This window comes from Cannabis sativa, chromosome 2 (genome assembly GCF_029168945.1).
Source record: "Cannabis sativa cultivar Pink pepper isolate KNU-18-1 chromosome 2, ASM2916894v1, whole genome shotgun sequence".
NCBI lineage: Eukaryota > Viridiplantae > Streptophyta > Magnoliopsida > Rosales > Cannabaceae > Cannabis > Cannabis sativa.
This window is the reverse complement of record NC_083602.1, coordinates 75,145,262-75,164,216: the sequence shown is the minus strand read 5'-3', so window position 1 is coordinate 75,164,216 and position 18,955 is coordinate 75,145,262. Positions and strand designations below refer to the sequence as shown.

Below are 18,955 nucleotides of genomic sequence, written 5' to 3'. Positions count from 1 at the left end.
AATCTCCACCCACAATATGTATCCTTACATGTGACGTACCAAATATCAGTACCAGACTTCCTAACGTAGTAGTTAAACCCTTTCTTCATTGCATACAAGCCAACAACCATCTTTAAATGCTCTTTGTCTCTAAAAAACTTTCCTACATGTAACTCCCCGCCTGCTGTGCCACCCATAGATCCTCGATGTCTTCTCTTGTATACATTTTCTTCTTGAATTTACCGTAACTTGTCGAAGAAGAAAATGGATCGCTAAATCCAGTCACATTGGTCCCTCGAGCATTAGTAGGACCACTAATATCATTGGTCTCTCTACCATTATTAGGACATGTACTGTCAGTGGTTCCTCTAGCAATACTGATTTCGCCTGGACGACTACTACTAGTAGCAGGTGTTTGGCGATTTTCTCTACGGGGCACTCTTTTCCGTGTCGGTGGCCTCAGTGGTATTTGGTACGATAGTGGAGTCAAGTTCAAAGCTACAGCAGCAGGGACTTCTGTACCTTGGTCATCTCTTATGCCATCATTGCCCTCAACATAACATTCAGGGTCTGGACCATCAAAAAAATCATCAATGAAGGGCATTTATGCTACAATATCAGCACTCGGCATCATAGTGTTTAATTCAGGTAATACATCGGCAACCAACACCTCTAGATTTGTTTCTAGAAAAAAACTCTCAACCTCGCTACGATTGTCCTTAACAGAACTTGGTGTGGGACTAGGATCGACACAAATATTCTTCTTTAACAAAGTCACAAACAAAGGAATAAATTCATCTGGCTTCTTCACAAGTGTAGATAAAAAATACCTTGCACGCTTATCATTTCCAATAACTTCAGGGCGATACTCATAGCCTTTCCTGTACTTGTAATTTACTTCCAATTTCAAGTCATACTCCACTTTGTCAACATCCAGTTCTTCATACAAAACATCAACCAAACCTGAGTAGCTTAGGTTCGAATCAATGTCAAATGTCAAATTTTCGCCCCGTTTATAAACCCAATCTGTACCATCAAGCTCCCAAACGCTATTATACATAACACATGCATTAACAGTTGAACCTATCACATACATTTAAAACAAAATACAATTACAATTTAGAACAAAAATCTCACCGAAAAGTTACCAAAAATCTTTCATTGCAATTAATATGAAAATAATCGGACAAAATCAGACACGACCATCGGACAAAATTGGGCCCGATCCCAAAAATTAAACAAAAAACCATTTTTTAAGGTCCCATCGGGCCCATCGGACCCGACCCCCAAAAAAAACAAATTTGAAAATTTAAGGGGTGCCATTAGGCCCATCGGACCCGACCCAAAAAAATAAAAAATGAAAAATTTTAGGGGTACCATCTGGCAGCCAATCGGGCCCGACCCAAAAAAAAAACAAAATTGAAAATTTTTAGGGGTGCCATCGGGCACCCCATCGGACCCGACCCCAAAAAACAAAAAAAAAATGAAAAAAATTTAGGGGTACCATCGGGCACCCCATTGGGCCCATCGGACCCGACCCAAAAAAAACAAAACTGAAAAATTTTAGGGTACCATCGGGCACCCCATCGGGCCTTCACCCCTTTCAACTATTTTGACAGGGCATCAGGCCCCCCATCGGACCAGCATCAAATCCCATCGGGCTAGACGAAAAAAATTGCCAAAACTAGGAAAAATTCACAAGCAACAAACATTTTAACCCAAAAAACAGCAAAATAACAATAACAATCCACAGATCAAGCATCAAAACAACATTCTAAACTAAATATAACAACAACAACAACAAACAAGATTACACAAACAAAAAAAAATTACCCATTGCCTGTAGAATGTTGCTCCGTGTATGATGCTCCCTCCAAATTTTAAAGAAAATAGGTAGAATAGCTTGTAGTGTAGTATATTATAGTGATATGAAGTTAAGAAAATGAGTGGAGAATGAGTGAAGAGAAAAAAAAAATGTATGGGTGGGTAGTGTGGGAGGGGAGTTCGGCTGGGGAACATTGAAGAATTGAGAACAAGAGAGAGGGGAGGGGGTAATGTAAATGGGGGGTAAAATTGGATTTACAAAAAATTATCTCATTTTACAAATTATGCATAGTATTAGTTTAGGAGACCAATTTTTAGGTTTATTAAGCATAAAATTTCAAATTGAATTGACTTAAATGTTACACCCTTAATTTAAAACATAACAATATAAAATTTAATTACTTATCCAAACCAAATAAAAATACTACTTAGTTTTATTAAATATTAAATTGTATTAGATTTATAAATATCTCATCTAATATCCGATTCAAAATTATGTTCAAACAAAAAAAAAAGAAAAAATTAATATCCGATTCAAAAATAACATATAACTTGATTCAATCATAATTGAATATGCATTATGTGGCCATCGATTATAATTAAATTGAATTAATTTATACCCCTAATTAAATTTATGTGGGCAGTCTGGTGAATACACCTAGAGCTTATTATTGTACACCACTTTAGCCCTAAAACTAGTAACTATGCCTTGACAAGTAGTGATGCCAGATAAGTCATAAGCAAAATACGTACACTTTTATTTCCACTTTTTTCTCTTTTTTTTTTCTTTACTTTGAAGAATGAATAATAATGTTACACAACATAGAAGAAGAATCCGTGAATCCATCGTCCACACAACATTTTTCTACTATGAATTTTCAATTTACATTATTTACACAAGAAATAATTTAGAAAGAAAAGGGAAAAAGGTCGGCTGCCCCAGAAGCAGCAAATTTTGATGAATTTTTAATTTATCGTTTCTTGGATCAAACAGTCAGTAGTAGCATTTCGATTGTTGAAAGAAAATAAACCTGAAATACCAATTAGATCTGTCCAGACTCAGTACTAGGGGCCAACCGCACTAAAAACATTTTCAAAGGCCTACACAGAAAATTTGCACAACTTCATAACAAGTTCGTATTTGCTCAGAGAAAAGAGCACCTTATCCTGAAAAAGAAGACAAAGAAAAGAATTAAACATCAACTTGTGAATCCTATCCTATGACCATAACATTAAACAAGTAAAAATGGTACTTGTGTTGTTACTTCCACCATCAACTGAGATAGAGATGGATGGATCTCACAATACCAAGCATGATCCAAAATAACCAAATTCAAGGCCATCAAAAATTTGTAATAATTAATCGAAGACACTAAATTCATACAATATCAGCCTAATGTATACTCGAGTATTGGACATGTTTCTTAAAAGGAACTCATTCTCATACGCCAGAAGTGAAGCTTTATATCCGGCCAGAAAGGGAAAATTTTAAAGTTCTCTATGACTATCATGCCAAGGGATATCTGAATAATGTCTAGTGACTCATGATGACAGGTCCCAATAGGAATTAGCCCCCTTAAATAGAAGCTGGAAACTGAGTTCAACTAATAGGAATCCTAAGTTAATCAACAATTTGCATACCTACATTAAAACTCTAACCCACCCACCCTTGTAGCACATGTACCGATATAGTTTGCATGTCCCGCATCAGAATCTATTATGTAGGCTGGATCAGGTATCAGCATACCATGAACTATACAACGCATAATGCTAAGACAAAATTTAGAATAATAATGTAAATTAGAAGTATCTTAAGTTCTCACCTTCCTCGGAGAAAGCAAATACGCCACCAAGCATGTCATCATTGTCACCATCTTCTTCACATTTCTCCCCATCACATGGACTGCTGCTGCTATCCACATCAGTGACAACTTCATTAGATTCAGGACAGTCACTCTCAGCAGATGCTTTACAATAGCCCTCTTGAAAATACTGTTCAAAATCTGGTGAATCATGTACTGGTCCCTCATCAAGACTGTTCATAGTCAAATCAGAACGGTTGGAACTTACGTTTGAACCATCAGTTTGCCCACCGCCATCAACCGACTGAACCTCTTTTGATATAGTTCTATCAGCAGACATCGAGTCGTCCGCTAAAGTAGATAGTCCAGTTGCAAAAGTGCTATCCTCAACATGAGAAACATTTGAAGTAGATTGTCTAGAAGAGTATGAAACTAAATCTTTGTTTGTAGAACTTTGGTTCTGCAGGCGCGAGGAGAATATAAATTTTCCATTTTTCCCCCCACTACTTTGAATGGCAGATTGATGACTCAATGAATAAGAATCCCCAAAAATTCCTGATAAAAATGACAATAAACAGGAACTTGAATTAGTAGCCCCTTAGATGGCCAACAATGATATCAGCATCACATACTAATCTTACCATCTGAGGGTTCAAACGATCCAGTTGATGCTAACTTAGCATTAGACATAACAGACATTTCCGAGAAGTTTTCCTTAGCTTCGTGAGAATCTGCAGAAGAATGTGACCCAACAAGGCCCCTGCAAAACCAGCCAGCCATTACACACAATATTTTAGTAAACTCACGAGCTGCCACATTCAAAAATAGAGAAGCTAGGTCAGTTCGAAACAAAACACACTTTTGAAGCATCGATAAAAAAGTAATGCATCATTCAGGAAAGTGAAACTGTTGGCACCACAAGTAACAAGTTCCCTTGTGCATCCAAGACACTTCTATAATGGATGTAAAAACAGAACTTTTGTTTTGACTTTTGAAGTTCTTTTGTACTGTTATAGATTGAAGTATGTTCCATAAAAGAACTTCAAAAAAAATACTAATATAATAAAAACCACCAAATAATAAAAAACAAGTCAAAAGTACAAGATCAAAAGTTAAAGTCACAAGCAATTTGCTATTTTAAATCTCTGCATATATGTTAAAATGCTAGGGTTTCTTAGTTAAAACTTGAAACCCTTTATTACCCCAAATCTACTAAAATCTTCTATTGTTAAGCTAAAAAGTTCAAAAACAGTATCAAACCTGTAAAAATTTAAGCCTCCCATTATTGATGTGTGTACCTCAACAGGCACCTCACGCCTCACCCTAAATGCATTTTTTAAATGAAAAAACAAAAACATGTTTTTTTTTGAAAAAATACAAGGACAGAGTTCCATCAAATCAAACCAAAACAAAAAATAAAAGTATACAAGAATTTACTGTAAATATAACATTTACAAATGGAAACTCCAATCTCGATGTCATGCTGAGAAAGGAATAAGTACAAAGTTCATGTCACCATGACACCATAAAGCTAGTCTGTCTCATTAAACTTATCAATCAAATATTCTGCCATTTCTTTCTATCCAATAAACACTAAAAACATTTATTACTCACCTCAAATTGAGAGGTGCCTTGTGAACAGAGTTAGATGTTCTAGAGTCTAGATCGTAGAGCATGGTTTTTTTAGTTTTGGGTGAGGGTGGGGGGAATGGTAGAACACGCTAATATGTAAATGTAAAATGTTTATTAGAAAATAGTCTGATTGTTTAAATATGAATTTTCCTCAACGCAGAACAACGAGACATAATACATGTCACTAAAAACTGTTCTAACAAAAAGAAACTACTGATAGAAGGGTTTTACATGCAGAGTAAAACAAATCAGTTACATAAAGTGCACTGTGAAAATTACCTGTCACCCCAATTGGACTGCAGCACAGGAAAATGATTAAAAACAGGCAGAAGATCCTTTCGCTTAATTTCAACCTCATTAACAGGAATCTTTTCTATTTCAATCTCTCCAACAGCTAAATCATCAGTAATGTTATTAGCCTCCATTGAACTCATCGTAAAGAAAGATATCTGCAGTTATAAGCCACAGGATTACAACAAATAAAAGACAACAATGACATAATGGGTCACAAATTTCAAATTGAACACGTACCTTTGCATTTTGCCAAATCGGTATCCTTCCAGAGTTTATTTGGACCTCAGCATTAGAAATATATAAATGGGACTTTTCATGAGGTTTTACCAACTCCTTATCCCTTGTATCATTATCTTCACAATCAGAAACGTCCATGACCATCTCCATAGCTTCTTGTTTCCTACATGTAATCCCAGAAATACATTCATCTCTTTCGGGCCAATCAGTCCTTCGACAAACATCCCACCACTGAACAGGTTCGACTTTCACTCTCAGCTCATCATCCTGCATCTGAAGGGAAGAACCCGGCCCACTTCTTGAAGCAGATTCAGTAGACTCTCCCCCCACTGATGGAAGTAAATTATACTGAATTACATGACCAGAAGGAGCATAAACCAACAGACGCTCCAAAGCATTCACCTTAGCATGGCCAGGTTGCAAATCAGGAGGAACACAACTATGAAAAACCGCAGTCATGGCCCCAGAAGGCAAAAGCATCTTTCCTGCTGCTGATGATGCAGCATTACTAACTGTATTCAGCCAACCAGAGCTGTTGTTTTTTATTCTGCTAACAACAGAAAGGGTTACAGGTTGTGGTGGTGGAGAAAAAGATTGCTTGTTCACAGTGAAAGACGAACTGGACCACCAGGGTAAAGACAGGGTAGGTAAAAGAGTAGGCCCATCAGCAGGAGAATTATGTGCTTGAAGAACAGTCTCACCACCAAAGGGAGAAAGAGCAAAAATATGGGAGGTCCCCCTGGATGTAATAATAGAAACCCATTGGCTATATTGACTAAAACAAATATCCTGTATCACCTGCATGACAAGAACAATAGAAAAACCCTCAGATTAATCAACAACAAAAAAAAAAACAATTAGAAGACGTTGAGGACAGGAACATACAGCAGATGTCATGCCTCGATGAAGCTTGTAAAGGTGCACATGAGAAGTACTCCAGTCATAATTTTGAGTACCTGAACCCATGTGCGAGCAGGAAGGCATAATTCGAAAAATGTTGATATTGTTGCCATGAATTGAGGCCGTAACAAGAAGAGTCCCACTTGGGTCGAAACAAAGAGCAGAAATTGGACTAGTGTGAGCTCTAAACTGTGAAACAATAGCTTTTGATGTAAAATCTTGCACGACAACCTGGAATGGTATTTGAATAATCACACAAAAATCATTTCTTGAAACAAATCAACAGGTTGGCAATATTACCTTTCTACTTTAAAGCTTTACCACTAAAAATTAAATTTCCAAAACCATGAGTATGTATTTGTTTCTGTGTATAAAACCAAACCAAACAAATCTTTTCTTTTCTTGCATTTGTGCAGCTCAAATTATGATTATAATTTCACGGGTCTCAATAATAGTTATTATCTTTTATAATAACTTTCTACTTTAAAGTTAACAAGCCCACAGGTTGACAATATTAACTTTCTACTTTAATGCTCTACCACTAAAAATTATACTTTCCAAAACTATGAGTAGCTATTTGTTTCTGTGTATAAAACCAAACAAATCTTTTCTTTTCTTGCATTTGTGCAACTCAAACTATTATTATGATTCCATGGGTCTCAATAATAGTTTTCTTTTATAATAAAGACTAACCATTCCAGCAATCTCTGATTCTGTCAAATGCCCCCGACCTACTTTCCAACTACAGTTTGATGGAACAGGAGAGCCAGAACCGTCGGGTACAAGTTCTTGATAGTATTTAGACAAAGTTTTATAACCCATGTCACCCAAATTTAATATCCCAGCAGCTAATTGCTTACTAGATTCCTTAGCATACCGAGCCATCAAACTTCCATTGCTGGGTGATGTTGATGGACTGACACCTGGTGGAGTAAGACTCTGTGGACTTAGCCGTCCCACATTTGACTGCAGTGGGTTATTCGAAGCATAAGCCAACCATCTTGGACCAACGGCCATGGGTCCATAACCAATATTAGCCACAACCATTCCTTGGACTCCCAACTGTGGGACTGGGAAAGTGAGGACACTAAATTTACTCTGAAGAGTGACTGGATCGAAGCAATATATCTGGAAGAAAATACACATACAAAAAAATGTTGACAACTCAGCCAAGTTCCAATTTGTCAGAAAGTAATCATCTAAAAGTAAACAAGAAGTCCAATCTAAATATTCCACTTTGTTAAATGACAGGGAACCAATCCAAAAGGAACTTACTGGATAGTGGATATTAACAACTGAAAAATAACAATAGTATCCCATAAAATTACAAGCCAAAGCTTACTTGTGATGCAAGACCAACAGCCACTATTTGTGGACTACATCGGACCATATACACAGTTGAGCGAAATCTCAATACATGGACGTAATTGTGAGACCTCAGTGAGTAAAACCGAACAGCAGTTGGTGAATAAACAGGGTGTCCATTTTGATGTTCACTATAACCATTTCTGGCCAACACATCTCTCCCATTTTGCATCAGACCTGAGCTCTGTGTTTCATCGCATGCAACAACCAAAAGTAAAGGATGTGATGCTGCGAATCCTTCATCACTGTTGGATTTTGTAGGCCGAGGCTGCATCTGCAAAAATGTAACTGGATCATCGCGTTTCGAAACGAGTTCACCGACACTGGAGGCATTTTCCACATCCAGGACTTGAAACCCATTGGAATAGCCGAGTAAGAGTACATGTTTAATGAAAGTTGGACCAAGCTCTAGTTTGTCAACACAAGCACACAGCACCTGTTAGGCCGCAAAAAGGTCAGGCAATGCTCGTGGGTGAATTGAAACTAAATACTACGCAGCATGCACAAATTAAATTAAAAATAAAAGCTTTTCATTGTTCAAACTCGCAAATAATGAAGGTGAAAGAGAATTAAGCATTCAAATGAACCCTTATCATTCCAAAAAAGCCACATGTAAGTTATCATTTCCTTCCTTAACAACTACAATAGTTCTAAATTGGCTAATATTCCAGGTTGTACCTCCTCAACAATAAAACTTAATGCTCCAAGCAATCAAAAATGGAAAAAATTTTACCCAAATTATTCGCAATCAACTGCATCACCCCTAAACCATCACTCTACACTATCAAATAAAATGCAACGGTCAAAATCCTTCATTTCACTTTCTATTCTAGCCAAAATAATTAAACTAGAGAAACATCCGTTCCCGAAAACTAAAAAGCTATTGCCTCTACATTCCACTCAGTTTTCCTCTCTTAAAATTTAATCAGCATCCACCCAATACACGATAAGATTCAACCGCAAAAGAAAATCCAAACAACATCAAACCTAGAATTCGCGATTTCGATTTTCCATCGTGTCCCTCAACTTTCTCCGTAACCAAACACAGAGAATATACATATCCCAAATCCAGGGAAAAGAAACCTAATTCCAAATTAATGAAAATCAAAAATTGAAATAAAAAAAAAATATCTATACATTCAAATATAGTAATATATATATAGTACCAAAAAGAGATTTTAATGGTAGAAATTAAAAATAAGAACCTGGTCTTTATGGGCGTTGGGGTCGCCGGATATAGAAGCAGCGACGGAGGCGCTGGCCGAACGAACGCCAGAAGATGCGGTCTTAATACAAGAAGAAATGAATTTCAAAGAATTGGGAAGAAAGCCATTGCTGGAATTGGAGTTATTATTAGCCTTGTTATGGTTATTCTTCATAGTCAGATAGTAAGACCTTGTTTAAGTTAACCAGCAACCTGTAAGTTACCGGGAGAATGGTCCCCGTCGACCAAGCGATCGGAAATAGCATAAGAATCCGGCGAAGAAATTGAGGCAAAAAGAGAAAAAGACTAAAACGACGTCGTTTTGTGGGGAGTTGGTCGTGGTGGTGGTTGTTGTTGTTGATGACGAAGACGACGATGATGATGATGGCTTTGTGAGTTTTGACCTTAACACGGACAGAGAGAAAGAAAAGAAAAGAGAAGAGAGAAGAGAGAGAAAGAAAGACGGTTGGCTTGTGTTTGAGATGGAAAAATACAATTGAGTTAATTGCACTCTAAGCTGTGAGCAACTTTTGGAAATCTCAAACTCACCCTCTCTTGCCTCTTCTTCAGTTTTCGTTTCATGTCTTCTTTTCCAATCTATTCAAACGTTACCGTTTTGACTTCTAATCCCTTCCACTTATACCTTTACTTGTATGCCCTCCGCACGACTCTATCTATATAGTTTATTCCATAAGCAACACGTTCCAACTACACAACATAAATGATTTTAAAATGAGTTAATATGTCTCACGAAATTGTGGTATTTATATAATATTTAGGTGGTCTTTGGTTAGAGTAATAAAATGGAATAGAACTTGGGAAACTCTTTTATTCCATTTTTTTGTTAGGTTGCATTTTAAAGTATTGAAATATTATTCTAGTGAAATGGTCTTTCTTTCATTTTGGTGGAATGATTATTCTATTTTAAAATAGAAGGAAATATCATTCTAATGAAAGATTTGAAAAAATTTAATAATTTTTTTTATGCATTTTATTGATCGAGATTTTCGGCAACCAGATATATAATGTAATAATGATAGCTTAGGGAGAGTTAATGCATATATTTTTACGTAGTTCGGGCATTAATGAGTCGTAGTCCACGAGTCTCTTCTATTAATAGGTGGGTGTTTCTTTACAAAGAATATTTTTTGTGTTCTATTTCCGATCCCCTCATTAATTTTGTTGAGGGGTATTTATAGTGATTCGTAGGAAGAAGAAAGGTCTTAATTATCTTTAAGTGTCATCTATGGGCACGCACAAGTTCCCAAATGTATGAAATAGGGCATTCACAACCTACGTAGGCTGTCTAGGTTTCAGGTAAGATTAGCTTTCATCCCTTCTTGATTGATGTGATTCTTCATAATGGAGCTGTCACTTGCACCATTGATTATCGTGTAATCGCTAGAAGACGGGTTTATGACGTCTGACACGTCCTCTTATGGATGTTTCCTGACGCTTCCCCCATACTGCATTAAATGCAAGATGACCATTCATTTCTAGTTTCGCTAGTCCGAAGGGGTTCATACGCCCTTCACCTCCCGGAAAGGAAGCAGGGCTACTTTGTTGGGTTTTATGCCCTAAATAGAACTCATTTCAATATAATCAGATTTACTTATTAATATAGATCAGAAATAACATTTAATGTTGCATGGTTCACATGATTTATTTCATGATTATATGTACATAATGTATAAATTCATCTGAAACCCTTTTCACATACTTGATCCTGTTTATTGTGCCATCAACACATTGGAAAGTAAACATGACTATGTGAATAAAGTTTCCTAGATTTATCAGACATAGGGTTTTACTGATATGATAATCTACAACAAGAGTTTACTTGCATTTGGAGAAATGCTATGTTCTTTCCAGAGCATTGGTTAAAGTAAAGCTCAGGTTGGATGCATGGAGTATGCATCGGAAGGGACCGATATTGAACTTTGACTTAGATTTATTAAACTTACCGTAATATCTATTCAAGTCAATATCGCCTAGTTGATCCTAGATCAAATGTTCTTAATCCTGTTATGATTAGGCTCAATCTTGAAAGGCTATTCGTGTTCTTTGATTTGTTAGTTAAGCCTACTTTTAGGTCAGGGTGATACGTACATTTTGGGAACACGGTAGTGCAATTGAGTGGGAGCGCTATCATAAACATGGAATCTATAGCTTCTATCTGGCGAATAGTAAGCAAAGGATGATCTCCTTCGAGCTTGACCAAACGAACATAAATGGTGGAGTACTCATTTCACATAAGCTGAAATATCATTTATACGGGGTCAAGTGTTTTAAGGAATAAATACATTGTAGGGTGTAACGGTAATTTAATCCTTTTACAGTGTAGATCATTCATATAGAGGATCATTGATCAAATTAGGATTATAACAATGGATAACTAATGATGTGTCTATATGGTGGAACATATAGAGCATTCTATATATTGAGAGTGCAATTCTAAGTTCTATGCGTGGATTCAACGAAGAATTAATAAGTTTGTGAATTTTAGTGCTAAATTCTTGATCTACTTATTGGAAGCTCGGTTATATAGACCCATGGTCCCCCCACTAGTTGAGATAATATTGCTTGTAAGACTCATGTAATTGGTTTTGATTAATCAATTATAATTCTCAAATTAGACTATGTCTATTTGTGAATTTTTCACTAAGTAAGGGCGAAATTGTAAAGAAAGAGTTTTATAGGGGCATATTTGTTAATTATGATACTTTGTATGGTTCAATTAATAAATATGATAAATGATAATATTATTTAATAATTATTTATAGTTATTAAATAGTTAGAATTGGCATTTAAATGGTTGAATTAGAAAATTGGCGTTTTTGAGAAAATCAGATGCAGAAAAGATAAAACTGCAAAATTGCAAAAAGTGAGGCCTAAATCCACTTGTATAGGGCCAGCCACTTTTGTAGGAAATTTAAACTGATTTTTTTATTATTTTAATGCCAAATAATTCAAACCTAACCCTAGTGGAATGCTATAAATAGATAGTGAAGGCTTCAGGAAATTTCTACACTTAAATTTCTACACTTCTGATTCAGAAAAAAAACTGAGCCTTCTCTCTCCCTATCTTTGGCTGACCCTTCTCTTTCTCCTTCCCTCTTCAGTTTCGAAAATCTTAGTGTGAGAGTAGTGCCCACACACAGCAAGTGATACCTCAATCATAGTGAGGAAGATCGTGAAGAAAGACTTTCAGCAAGAAGGAATTTCAGCATCAAAGATTCAGAGAAAGATATCCAGGTTCAGATATTGATAATGCTCTACTACAGAAAGGAATCAAGGGCTAGATATCTGAACGGAAGGAGTCATTATATTCCGCTGCAACCAATGTAAGGTTTCCTAAACTTTATATGTGTTTATTTCATCGTTTTAGAAAGTTTATATTTAGGATGTTAATAAACATACTTGTGAGTAGATCTAAGATCCTGGTAAAATAATTTCCAACATACTTTTCCCACATCCGGGAGCTTGCTCTTGGACTAGTTGTTGATCCCTTTAGAGGGGATTTGGGTAAGTGCCCTGGGTAATGGGTCTTAGTTTGCCATGTGTCCTATGCTGAGATTGCCACATATATTGAGAAAAACTTGGGGCAACATTTATCCCCAAGTCTTATTTAGTCATAGATAAATAAGACTTCTACGTTGTCTCCGGCCTCAATGAATGTTGTGACACGTGCCTTGAGCGTGTGGGCCCTAGTTATGATCGTCCTCATTCTTCCTTGTCTCTTAACAGGCAACGATTAGTTCCCCGCCTATTCACAGACCCCTCCATCAATGCTGATGTCAGAAAGATACTCAAACGTTTCAACCGCCCTTTCTTCTCTTCATGCTTTTTCATCATGTGCGTTGGATCAAGGGATTTGAACCATTGTGAACCCCCACCGTACGATGGTACTTATTTGATGTTGTTTCATGCACAAATGGCCTATAAAAACCAGCACTTCTATTGACTGGGTTACTTTTACTGCCCTTCAATTTTTAGATTTTCAAACCCTCTCAACAAAATTCCAGAGGTTCCCGATTTCCTCCTACTTTTCCTCTGTCGTTGTTAGGCGAAGCACTACCATCATACGACATTCTCTGCCCCTGCCTTGCCCTCATTGTGTAAGTCCTTTCTATATAAATACCTCTTCTTTGTTTGCTAGGGCAAGTAGTGGTAGTAGCTTTTCCTTGGGGAAATAATGTACATGTTTGTCTGTTTTGTTTTTTTTTTTTGAATGACGGCCATGGTTGCCGCCTGTGTAACACCTCCTTCAGTGGATGTCTGATGATGCGTTTATTTTTCTTTTGTCATTATATTTTTAAGGGGCGAAGTCAAAGAATTTCTGGCTTTTGTTCCCCATGTGCCCCTTTTGGGCAGTTTGACACTGCCATTGCACGTCTTCTGTTCTTTTCCTTTAATTTCCCACGATGCTTGGATAGTCTTCACCCGATTTCATTGCGAATCGTTTGATTCCTCATAACATTCATCCGAAGGGGCCTCTTTCCAGCGGTTAGGGGACCCCCATTCTCCTTTTTGACTTAAGGTTTGATGTGGGGGCTAACTGCTGGATTTTTTACCTTTCAGATGAGTGAAGTTCTCCAAGACCTTCACAATCATGATTTCTTCGGGTTCGACCAGGAGATTCTCGAGCTTCACCAAGCCAATCCTATGTCAACCCTAGCTGCCACTGGCGCAAAGTCTTCTAAGAAAGAGCCAAAGAAGTTGGCCACCTTGGAGGAAGTTATGAAGGGTCTTGTCGCTTACAAAATGTTTTCTTATCGTTCCAATGGCTGGGAAGCTGACGAACTCTACTTGACGCTGACTTATGCCTACCACTTGGAGAAGATAGTGACCGTGGTTGGGATCAAGCCATCTAGCTCCAGAGTTTATCACCATCTCTCGAGGGATGAGGAGACGCCAAACCGCAACTACAATGGTTTTGGAGCCTGGAGCGAAACCCATCTCATGTCCGGGGCCATGCTACCTCTCCAAGATTACTTCATCGACTTTCTAGTTTTCGTTAGACTTTTACCATACCAGTTGATACCTCAAGCCTATCGCCTGTTGTCAGGCCTTTTCATCTTTTATGCTGCCAGGGGTTGGGCCGCTCCCAACCCCAATGAAATTTTGTATTTTTATGAACTACTTTTTGTCCCCAAAAAGGGGGACAAGTTTAAAGACAATTTTTATAAATTACAAGCTCACCCGCCCAACGAGACCCCTGATACCCTTTAATTTTCAAAAGAACGTTAAAGAATATTGCCGTAGGTTTTTCTTTTCCTCCGGGTTCAAAGCTTTTAAGCGTTCGAACTTTTGTCGAGTGAATTTCGCAACACCAGATTATATGATATTATTAGTAACAAGAAGAAATTTACGTGGAGAACAAGTGCGAGTATTCAACCTAGAATGGCGAGTACTCAAACTGGGAATGAGAAATGATTAACAAAAACTGGAAATAACAAAGAGACAAAGAAATATAGTGGTTCAGTCAGATCACGGTCTGCTTAGTCCACTGTAGCAAGAGTTTCGTAGGTGCCATTTCACGGTGGATCACCCCTTTATATACAAAGCAGGTGTCCAATTAGTTATACAAGGATTGCATTCATTGTCAATCCGTTTTTACATATTGAATTACAATAATTAACTAAACAACGTTAACATTAATAAATGAACAACAGTTACTAAGTTCATCAACGCATGCATCTTCCAAATCTGCGAGTTGACTGTTCATATTCTGATGATAAACTCGCGGGTTTATCGTTTATGTTTAGGATGTCTGCACCCTTAGGTAGTCACCTTTTGTGGACATCGCATGACGGGCTGATAGGACCTAGACACGCTAGTCTATATTACTTTATAAAGGCTGCAGGGTTCTTAGGACCAACTCGCATTTACAGAGAGTCGTTCTCCTGGGTTATACATGGACATGGGGAGGATACTCGCATATAGTTTGATATATGCGAGCTACTCTCTTGTCTTGGATGCGATTAGACTTCGGTCATGCTCGCTACCTCTCGCTGATTCTATCTTAAGCAAGGTTCAAAACTTCGAGGAGTCCCTTAGGGACATTTCAGCTTTCTTTGGGAAACCTGAATATACGTGTCCTTTAAATAGGGGTCTGGTCTCGAGTTTCTAGGTGAGAGAAATCTCACTATAACACATGCCCCTAGTTTCGCGATGTGACAGGTGCGGTCACGAAGGGAAACTATATTCGAGAGACAGGTGAAAGGTTGTCACGAGAAGGTGACCTTTGGTTGTCCCTTCGAGGGTTTCGAAAAATGACGGCTGTAATCATTACTTTTTATTGCATTTATTATGCCACGTCAAAGAACTCTTCGGTTTCTGTGTAAGCGTGGCCATCTTTGGCCGTTGGAATGGGCGACTCTAGGCCTTCTAATTGCCACGTGTCGCGATCCCAATTAATGAGGGATTTGGGTATTTAAACCCCCTGATTCGAACCAAAAAGCCCATTTTCCCTCATTTTCTTTAACTTCTTCAAACTTCCTTGTTTCTTCTCTCTCAGAGAAAACTTTCCAAAAATACCTTCATAAATTACCCAGTTTTTTTTGCCTTTCTCCGTGGGTTTTTCCTTGATTCTACAGTGTTGTCAAGGACGAATCGTGGGAACAGATTTTTCAGAAGTAAAGGTTAGTTTTCGAAAATTCACTGCATTTCTTTTTCTGCTCGAGTGGGAACACTGTTTTCTGGGTTTTTAATATGCATGAGAGGGTTTAAGAATGAATGTTCGTAGGGGATATGTATGAGGCTATGTTTTTAGGTGAAAAACTGGATAATTTCATAAAAAATGACCTGTAAATTGGCATAACCGCATGCTGTATAAGAAATACTTGAATAGGCACTCTTTCATGCTTTGAATACTCGCGGGTATTCGGATGAACACTTTGAATACTCGCATAATTGTGAGATTTACCTAGATCTTTAGGATTTTGTATACTGTGAATTTAGTCGCGAGAACATTAACTGAGTCTCCCAAATGGTGGATGTGTCACAGCATTCTAATGGTCATATATGCGGTTATATGTCCCTTGAGATACTGTGATACACCCAGCCATTTGCGACATACATTAATGTTCTAATGAGCGTTTTCTTTGGCTGGTAGATATTCTCGAAACGGTGGGAGTACCTCAGTAACTTCAGGGTCATGCTTGAGAACGCATGCCCCTTGAGTCACTGAGTTTCTCCCAGCCGTTTCTGGAGGTATATCGATTAGCCCAGGATGCGTGACTTATTCGCAAGTTGCGACTTTATAGTTTATGCGGGTGAGATCACTTACTTTGTTTTCACACATTCACCACGCTGAAAAGATCTTCTATCTTTCAGATGAGCGATCTGTCGGATAGTCAGCTGCTCGGCTCGGGAGGCCACGCATTCGATGGCGACGAGGACCAGGAGGAAGACTACTTTATCCCAACTTCGATCTCAGAAGAGGAGATCGCACCTACTGTGGGTATAGAGCTAGGTCCGATGTCTTCTGCAGACATCGAGAAAATGGTGCAGGAGCTCGCCGAACCTGGGGCTATTGATATTCTAGACAGTGAGTCTACGGTGTCAGCCCGCGATTATCTTATTCACTCCAGGCATGCCCCTGACGTCGAGGTCGAGGAGACGGATGAAGACTGGACGGCCCCAGCTCGCAAATCAGGCGAGGAGGAAGAAGAGGCAGAAGGGAGCGGAACTGACTCGGTGGACGACACCCAGCTGAACGAGCCTTTTTCGTGCAAGGATTTGGTTTCGAGAGTTACCAAATCAGACCTCACTACCTTTACGAGGCTAAACCTGTTGCGACTTGCTTCTTTGCGACCTAAACCGACTCAGAGGGCGCACCTTCCTTTTACCAATCCAGCGATTATTCCCATAGAGGATGTGGTAATCTCAATACCCATTCTCCGATGTGGGGTATCAGTCCCTTTTCATCCTTTTATCGCAGCTATCCTCAAACGTTATGACGTGTCTCCTTTCCAGCTAACGCTCAATAGTTATCGCACAACCCTGGCTTTTTATGCGATGTATATGGAGTATGTACATAGGGCTCCCACAGTAGAAGAGTTTAGCTACTTCTATGATATAAAAAGCGTAGGCCTTCACAATGGTTTCTACTGCTTCAGTAAATGGGCGACTTTTGAAATTAACGGGGTAGAAGGGATGGTATCTAACATGGGAGATTGGAAATCAAAGTGGTTCTACATATTCAAAGTCCCAGGGATTAGAACTGACTTTAACCGTCGACCTAGTACGTCGCATGTTTCTTGACTTAGACATTTTTCTAAGTTACTTTGAGGTTTTAAGCTAACTCGCTCTTTTTTGCTTTCGCAGATAGACCATCTCGTCCTACACTCGACGCGACTCGCAGGGAGACAGCTGAAGTTCTTGGGAGCCTTCCTGTACAAGATCGCGACTGGCGATTGTTATGTACGACTGCTAAACTTCGCGAACACAAACTGATCCCTGAAAACGTGAGTCTTTGGAGAGAGCCGGTGTATAAGGAACCTTCTGAAAAGTAGCAAGAGCGAATTGATAAACGTCTTTCCAAGCAAAATCCTCTACCATCATCAGGTATTTTATTGCATACGCAAACTTAGGGTGTTAGAATTTTATCCTTATTAGTATAACCCTTATTTTTTCCTTTTGTAATTGCAGAAATGACTTTCCTAAAGTCCGCTCCTATGCTCAACCGCAAACTGAAGCCTGGGACAGCAGCGACCTCTCCTATTACGTCCCAGAAGAGGAAGAGCGATGTGGTTGTTACTCCTGTCACAGACTCCTCCAAGAGGCCTGCTAAGGGTATTCAAGAGAAAGGGAAGAAGGTTGTGATCGACCCAGCGACTCGAGCTCGTCATGTGCTGTACCTTCAGGAGAGGTTTGTCAGCGATGAGTTCTTGTCAAAGATTGACAAGACACCTTCAGAGGAGCTGCTACCTCGCGCTGCGGAGTTAGCTTCGCAGTTCATGGCCACGTTCTCGAAGGCTTTTGCTGCAGGGTCCAAGGAGGTTGAACTCGCGAAGAAACATATTGCTCAACTTCAAGAAGACATTAAGAAGCTGAAACAAGATGCGTCTTCTAAGGTCAAAGAGCTAGAGGAACTTCGCAAGGCCAAGGAGCAAGTCGAGCTTGAGGCCAAGACGAAAATCGAAGAGATGTCTCGCGACTTGGAAACTGAGAAGGAGAACGGAAAAAAGCAGTATGACCAGGCGGTCTCGGACTACATCTACACTAGTCTTTCCAAAGTTCCAGACTTTGACTTCTCGATCCTTGGAGCAGAAGCCGCAGAAATGGCTGAGGCTTTTTGCGCCATGTCACCCACACCAACTGAAGGTGGTGGAGGGAACCTTCTCGAGGAGACCAAAGTCGCGGAGGTGGAGGAAATCGAGAACGAGGTGGCCAGCAAAGTCGCGGATGAATCTGTTCCTGCTGCTCCCAACGCTTTACTTTTCCCTTTTATATTTGCTTATGTTGAACTATATTTCTTTTGAGTTTGTTTTTTATTTTTTTTTATATATGCGGTACAGGGGTACTCGCACTCTGTACTTAGACAAATTTGCATTTTATTTTGGACAACTTCATATCCTCGCGGGGATATTTAATGTTTAACATTTTCGCAGTACACGGGTACTCGCGTTTTAATATCTATTCGACTTTAATTACAGCCTGGTGTAATAAATAGAAAATCTCACAAGACTTGAATTTTTTATTTCTTAAACTT

The 18,955-nt window shown here is 38.7% G+C and overlaps 1 protein-coding gene across 2 annotated transcripts; it reads right to left on the bottom strand.

The window, feature by feature from the left end:
- Nucleotides 1-2,540: 2,540 nt before the first annotated feature.
- Nucleotides 2,541-9,966, bottom strand: LOC115718557 (autophagy-related protein 18h). Of its 2 annotated transcripts, XM_061110900.1 has the most exons (10): nucleotides 9,239-9,875; nucleotides 8,011-8,469; nucleotides 7,362-7,796; nucleotides 6,654-6,899; nucleotides 5,769-6,566; nucleotides 5,517-5,686; nucleotides 4,866-4,928; nucleotides 4,247-4,365; nucleotides 3,627-4,160; nucleotides 2,541-2,970 (listed from the first exon to the last, which is right to left on the bottom strand). In XM_061110900.1, exons 1-10 carry the CDS (start codon nucleotides 9,410-9,412, stop codon nucleotides 2,966-2,968), a joined length of 3,003 nt encoding a protein of 1,000 aa, XP_060966883.1. In that variant the 5' UTR covers nucleotides 9,413-9,875; the 3' UTR covers nucleotides 2,541-2,965. The 2 variants fall into 2 exon arrangements, with proteins under 2 accessions (XP_060966883.1, XP_030503217.1); XM_030647357.2 differs by lacking the exon at nucleotides 4,866-4,928 and having other exon boundaries at nucleotides 9,239-9,966.
- Nucleotides 9,967-18,955: the final 8,989 nt, after the last annotated feature.

What these genes read in the sequence shown, in the direction of transcription:
- LOC115718557 (XM_061110900.1), bottom strand. Translation starts at nt 9,412, where the DNA reads ATGAAGAATAACCATAACAAGGCTAATAATAACTCCAATTCCAGCAAT. An exon ending in CCAACGCCCATAAAGACCAG is followed by an intron (nt 8,470 to 9,238) that starts GTTCTTATTTTT and finishes GCGGCCTAACAG; the next exon opens with GTGCTGTGTGCTTGTGTTGA. An exon ending in ATCGTTTGAACCCTCAGATG is followed by an intron (nt 4,161 to 4,246) that starts GTAAGATTAGTA and finishes CATTTTTATCAG; the next exon opens with GAATTTTTGGGGATTCTTAT.